This window comes from Penaeus chinensis, chromosome 26, assembly GCF_019202785.1.
Source record: "Penaeus chinensis breed Huanghai No. 1 chromosome 26, ASM1920278v2, whole genome shotgun sequence".
Lineage (NCBI taxonomy): Eukaryota > Metazoa > Arthropoda > Malacostraca > Decapoda > Penaeidae > Penaeus > Penaeus chinensis.
The window spans coordinates 13,901,955-13,909,466 of record NC_061844.1 but is presented as its reverse complement, the minus strand read 5'-3'; the positions used below and the strand labels follow the sequence as shown (position 1 = coordinate 13,909,466).

Sequence of the window (7,512 nt, the reverse complement as noted above, 5' to 3'; positions counted from 1 at the left end):
AGGGAAGCCCACTTCAGGAAGGGGAATGGGAGGGAGAGGGGAAATATCTGAGAAAGGGGAGAGGAGAGGGGAAACCACCTGAGAGAAGAGAGAGAGGGGGAGACTGGCATACGAGACTGACAACAGGGATGCAAAAACAAATGAGAAAGGGGAATGGGGGGGAGGGGAGCAACACAGAAGAGAGAAAAGGAAGAAAAACAAACCAAAGAAAGGGTGAGAGAGGAGGGAAAACACAACCAAGACAGAGGAGGAGCAGGGAGGGAAAATACAACTAAGAGAGGGAAGAGGAGGGAGAAACAACACCTGAAAGAGATGGAGAGGGAAGAGGTAACACACTCAAAGAGAAGGGAGAGGGAGGGGGGAGCACACGCAAAAGAAGGATGAGGCAGAGAAAACACACCTGAGAGAGGGGAGGATGAAGCCTCCTTCTCCCTTCTGCGTGCGAAGACGGACCCAATGGATATGGGGTCAGACTCATCTTCCTCCTTTAGGGTAAAACTCCCAAGCTTAACTGCCTTTGGAGTTGTGGGGGCTGCCTCCTGCTGGGAGACGTGCCGAGAAAAGGGCGAAAATAGATTTTTGTTTAAATAACTGAAAATAAACAAACAGATTTTATATATACAGTAATCTAGCTTTTAATGTTTAGAAAATGGAAATAGGTGTAAAATGATAAAAAAAAAAGAAGAGTAAAGAAATAAGAAAAAAAAAGGAATATCAAAAATATTAATAACAATGATAATATACTTCCAATTATGATAATAAATAAGAATAACAAGAACAAGAATAACAAATAATAACAGAAACAACAACAACAATAATAATAATAATAATGATAACAATAACAATAACAATAACAATAACAATAACAATAATAACAAAAATAATAATAATAATAATAATAATAATAATAACAATAATAATAATAATAATAATAATAGTAGTAACAGTAATAGTAATAATAATAAAAAAAATAATAAAAATAAAAATAAAAATAATGATGATGATGATAATGATAATGCTAATGCTAATGCTAATGCTAATGCTAATGCTAATGCTAATGCTAATGCTAATGCTAATGCTAATGCTAATGCTAATGCTAATGCTAATGCTAATGCTAATGATAATGATAATGATAATAATAATAATAATAATAATAATAATAATAATAATAATAACAATAATGTAATAATAGCAACATCAATAATAATAAGTCATCATTATCATCATAATAACAGTATTAAGGACTGCCAAAAAAAGGACAATCATAATATCAATAATAACAAATAACATGTATTATATCAAAATAACAATAAAATATCAATAATGAAAAATAGTAATGTATAACAATATCAAACCACTGGCCCCAGGAAGTGCACAGGGTTGTAAGTCTGACTGTACTAAACTCCCACACAACCTGTTTACTGAAAAGCTTTAAGTGATCATAAAAACCTTGAAATGCATAGGTGTACTACAGTCACACAATGATACAAAGCAGGACAGATACAAAGGGATACATATCCGACTATAAGCAATGCATAGGTGTACTACAGTCACACAATGATACAAAGCAGGACAGATACAAAGGGATACATATCCGACTATAAACAATGCATAGGTGTACTACAGTCACACAATGATACAAAGCAGGACAGATACAAAGGGATTCATATCCGACTATAAACAATGCATAGGTGTACTACAGTCACACAATGATTCAAAGCAGGACAGATACAAAGGGATACATATCCGACTATAAACAATGCATAGGTGTACTACAGTCACACAATGATTCAAAGCAGGACAGATACAAAGGGATACATATCCGACTATAAACAATGCATAGGTGTACTACAGTCACACAATGATTCAAAGCAGGACAGATACAAAGGGATACATATCCGACTATAAACAATGCATAGGCGTACTACAGTCACACAATGATACAAAGCAGGACAGATACAAAGGGATTCATATCAGACTATAAACAATGAATGAGAAAAGAACTATAGATGAAGTTACTTGGGAGCAATTGTAAATACAGTTAGGGTAACACTTTTACTTCTTTTGTTGTTATATTTCCTATAGATTGTTAGTTTACTGTGTTGCTTGTTGTTTAAATGTGTTTATGAATATATAGTTTGTCTCTTCATCTGTATTTCTATGTATACTTTCATCCCCTGACTGCAAGAGAATGATTATTATCATTATCATTATCATTATCATTATCATTATCATTATTATTACTATTATTATTATTATTATTACTTCGGATGCACAAGACATTAGTAGCTGCACCTCATTTCTACACGACAGGAAAGATAATATTCCAGAACTAGTTAATACAAGTACGAGACTAACAGTGACGTATGACACATTTCATCCAAAGTGCTACATAAACAGGCTCCACATCTAAGTACAAGGGGATATCAGGATTATTTTATTTGGAAGACACAATAGAGACACTGCAATTGGTCTTGAGAAGTATATACAAGTACATTGTTATTATGTATCATCATCATCATCATCATCATCATCATCATCATCATCATCATCATCACCACCATCATCATCATCATCAACATCATTATTATTATAAATAATAATTATGACAATAACAAAAATAACAAAAACAATAGCAATAACAAAAATAATAATGATAATCATAATAATAACATGATGATGATGATGATGATGATGATGATGATGATGATTGATGATGATGATGATGATGATGATGATGATGATGATGATGATGATGATGATGATGATGATGATGATGATGATAATGATAATGATAATGATGATGATGATGATGATGATGATGATGATGATGATGATGATGATGATGATGATGATGATGATGATGATGATGATGATGATAATGATAATGATAATGATAATGATAAAGATAAAGATAATAATATCAACACTGATATTATAATAATTAATTAGCTGCAACAATAAAGTTAAAATTAAAATTAAAAGTAACAGTAACATCAAAAAGACCCTAAGGAAATATACCCTAAGGAATTATAAAAGCAGATGAAATGACAAAACTACAAGGATGCTTAATACATTCCGAGGAAAGGCAAAACAACCGGTTCCCCTACCTCGCCAGCAGATGAAACTGTGACAAAGGAGAGCCCATACTGCAGGTTCTTGTTGAAAGGCTGCGTGCACACCACCTTGATGCGGTCCCACTTCTCACTGGCCACGTCTTTGTTCAGTTTGTCAGGCCCAAACATGCGCACTCTGTGGAGATCTGATGCATTTCTGGACTCTATCGGGGTCATGAACGAGGAGGCCACAAGGAGGACCTGCAGGAGCAGTTGTATTAGGATTATAAGCAATATTGACCATATTAATAATGACCATAATAACAGCACTAATGAAAATGATGTCTCTGGAAAGGCCAATAGTTATAAAGGCAATAATCTTCATAACTACTGTTGCATTTAAGACTACAAGCACTAGAAAAAGGAAATATCATTAGCAAGTCCTTCCTGCCAACAAGTGTACCTTAAAGTTGGCATCTTCCCGTGCTGCCAGAACCTCCACAAATGCTGACCCAGCATTGCCGAGGTCAATGGAACGAATGGACGTAAGCCGCTCCAACTTCAAGGTGACTGATGCTTGTTTCTCTGATAATCCTGCTGCGCACTTCCATTTCCGATGTGTTTCCTGCCTCAGGAGGTTATCTGCGGGGTGATTCTGCGGATAACCACATGGGTAAATCTTGCATGTTTCAGTGAAGTCATTATTTTGTAGGGGGAAAAAAAAAAATCTTATTTAGCCTCTAGGAGATTTATTTTTTTTCAACTGCAGAAACACAGCAGGTGGCAAGAATACTTAGGCTTTAGGGAACTAAAAAAATAAAGTAAATAGTACATAATACTGATAATTCAAACAATATCTAAGAAATTTTGCCCTTTGCATTACAAAGCTCCTTGGACCTCCCAGAAAGGTCTATCATCAAATATGAATCTACAATAGTCAGTGCTCTAACTTACCAAAAAAACATGGAAGAGGTTTACTGCCTTTTACTGGAATGCCAACATTGCGGAAACCAAAGTGATCATACAGTACTGCCATTATGAGTTATATTATTCATGATACTAAATATTTTCTCACTTTGTAAAATGCAACACATATGTTATACGTGAAAATTTGTCTTAGGCCGGCCACACACATGCAGTTTTAACTGACAGTTATAACTGTCAGTTAAAACTGAACGTGTGTGGGTATCTCAGTTCCTCATTTCATGAGTTCAACAAAACTGTAAAGTTAAACTGAGACAAATACAATGTTCCATATCTTTAACTGAAAGGAGTAACTGAGAAATCCCCAGAGTTTATCGCACTCAGGGATTTCTGTTAACCAGTGGTGATGGGTTAATGGGTCATCAGCAATCAACTTCTTTAAGCCATAATCAGCATACATACATAGTTATACATAACTGACTCCTGACTGAGGCTTCAATATCCTTCCAGTTCTTGTTTTTTATTTATTGCTGAGTTCATGAGGTTGGAAGGATAGCAGTGTAATTATATCCAATCTCTGCTTGAAGGTGTTGATGGAGTTTGCCTTTACAACTTCTGGCTGCAGACCATTCACGTGAAGAGAAAAGAACTTTGACAAACTACAAGTCAAGAATGTTTCTGGAAAAGCTTGTAGTCGTGTCCCCTTGTTATTGCATCTTCACTTCTTTTAAACATATTGGCTTAATTCCTCTTGATAGTAACCTTTAATGATTTAAAACATTACTATCATATCTCATCTTGCCATTCAATAGGCAAGAGTGGCAATTCTAACTCTCTCAACCGCTGTTCGTATGATACATCTTGCAGCCCAGGCACCATATAGCCCTGTGTTGAACATTTTCCAAAACAGTTTAGTTAATTTTCAATGGTGACCGTACTTGGTTAGAATACTTGAGGATTGGTCATACTATAATTGTAAATAACAATCTAAATGATCTTGCTTAATACAGAGATAGAGGGAAATAGACACTGACATCTTATAGAGCATATAAAATAGAGTCATAAGCAACACATACATCTAAAACAGCCTCATATTAACTGCAAAATAACAAAAATAACCGCTGCATATCACCACTCAAAGACTCACATATCCAGAGTTCTTAGTGTCGCATTTCCTGAGAGTTGGAATGAAGTGCTAATAAAAAGGGGGTCACAGGGATGTTTGCCCCCTGTCTAGGGAATAAATAGGTGGGAAAAGCCTGGTTTGGATTTTGGGTTTGCATGATACCCTGGTTTTGAGAGTCAGGTCAGGCGTGTGTGTGTGTATCACTCTAGGAGTAAATACCAATGAATTTGTCTTGTTTACTTTTCCAGAAATGAGATTTGAGAAATTTAGTTCTCTGAAACTGTAACTAAGGTCCCATGCTTCGCTGTTTCCGAATATCTTGGCATTTATCAGGGTGGAATGTGGCAACCATCTGCCAGTCCACATGCTCATTCTCGTCAAGATCCACCTCTAGGCTTCTGTGATATATTATTAATTTGTTCTATCTACATGCTTTCGTAGCACATTGCATGCTTCTACAATCCATTTTTCCCCAACCAAGAAAAACTTACGGGATCCTCGCTGGTGAAGGACAAAACCTCGGAAAACTTGATAGTGGGCATTTCGCCACCTGACTTCGAGGCAAGGTTTTGTTTTGGTTGCGCCGGGGGGGTTACGGGCCATAAGTTTTTTTTCGGCGCCATGGAGGGGATACAAGAGGAAACATATTAGAATATATATATGTATATATATATATATATATATATATATATATATATATATATGTGTGTGTGTGTGTGTGTGTGTGTGTGTGTGTGTGTATATGTGTGTGTGTGTGTGTGTGTGTGTGTGTGTGTGTGTGTGTGTGTGTGTTTGTGTGTGTGTGAGTGTGTGTACATGAATTTATGTGTGTGTGTATATATATATAAATATATATATATATATATATATATGCATATATGTGTGTGTGTGTGTGTGTGTGCGTGAGTGTGCGTGCGTGTGTGTGTGTGTGTGCGTGAGTGTGCGTGCGTGTGTGTGTGTGTGTGTGTAAATATTTATATATGTATATATATATATACACACAGTAAATGCAGATATGTATATATATGGATATATAAACATATATATGCATATACATATATTATATATATATATATATATATATATATATATCTGCATGTGTGTGTATAAATATACATACACACATACATACATACGCGCGCGCACACACACACTAACACACAAACACACACACACACACACACACACACACACACACACACACACACACACACACACACACATATATATGGATATATAAACATTTATATACACAAATGTTTATATACATATTTATATGTATACTTATATCTATCTATATATATATCTACATCCATATATATATATATATATATATATATATATATATATCTACGTCCATATATATATATATATATATATATGTACACAAATATGTGTGTATATATACATATACATATTTTTATATATGTATATATATATGTATATGTATATATATATGTATATACATGTATGTGTGTGTGCGTTTATATATATATATATATATATATATATATATATATATATGTGTGTGTGTGTGTGTGTGTGTGTGTGTGTGTGTACATATATATTTATATATACATATATATATATATATATATATATATATATATATATATATATATATATATATATATATATATATATATAGAGAGAGAGAGAGAGGAGAGAGAGAGAGAGAGAGAGAGAGAGAGAGAGACAGAGAGAGAGAGAGAGAGAGAGAGAGAGATGTATATATGTGGCCGCCGGAGAACGCCTAAGATATTGTCAGTGAGTCTGGGGTGACTGATACCACTGCGTAGCACTCGCTCAAGGTTTATTCAGTAGCGGTCAAACCTGTTATATAATACATCATTTGTACAAATGCACCCAAAATATACAAAGCCACTAAATAACAGCGCACGTTAGATTATATACTAAGAACTTCCTACAAATATTGGATACATGCGCATTGCGGGAACAGTCAGAATATCAGCTTAACGGTTTGATTCCAGAATGAAATGGGCGTCTCGACGGCATGGAGGTTCCCCTCGAACTGCCCTCACACTATGAACATACACAGGCTACAACGTCAAGTAACATTCTACTTCATATTTTATACACTGGTTAGGTCGCGATCTTGTTATCTCACAGCATTGATCATATGAACAGCCATCACCACTTCCTATGGCACGACCCCTCACACAAACACGTTTCTTGACAGGCCAGCTCTTATGGCTGATACGGACCATGTGTTGACCCGGTGGTACTCGCCGACGCCTTCCCAGCGGTCGTGGCATAGAAGATGAATTTATACCATACGGGCCTCTCCGTTTTGTTACAGAATACGTGATATACGAAATATACGATATACCAGCTGCTGTTATGAAGTATGTGACATAACAGCGGCTACAATATATATATATATAT

The 7,512-nt window shown here is 35.3% G+C and overlaps 1 protein-coding gene across 2 annotated transcripts in view; it reads right to left on the bottom strand.

Annotated features, from left to right (window-relative positions):
* Positions 1-5,682, bottom strand: part of LOC125038887 (DNA repair protein XRCC1-like) — a 26,703-nt gene extending 21,021 nt beyond the window's left edge. Inside the window, exons 1-4 of one of the 2 annotated variants that reach the window (XM_047632519.1) lie at positions 5,598-5,682; positions 3,520-3,711; positions 3,111-3,317; positions 401-542 (exon numbers count right to left, since the gene is read on the bottom strand). In XM_047632519.1, coding sequence (XP_047488475.1) covers positions 401-542; positions 3,111-3,317; positions 3,520-3,711; positions 5,598-5,648 — 592 coding nt within the window. In that variant the 5' untranslated portion in view covers positions 5,649-5,682. The remainder of the gene's footprint in view (positions 1-400; positions 543-3,110; positions 3,318-3,519; positions 3,712-5,597) is intronic. The other variant, XM_047632520.1, reaches the window with a different exon arrangement.
* Positions 5,683-7,512: the final 1,830 nt, after the last annotated feature.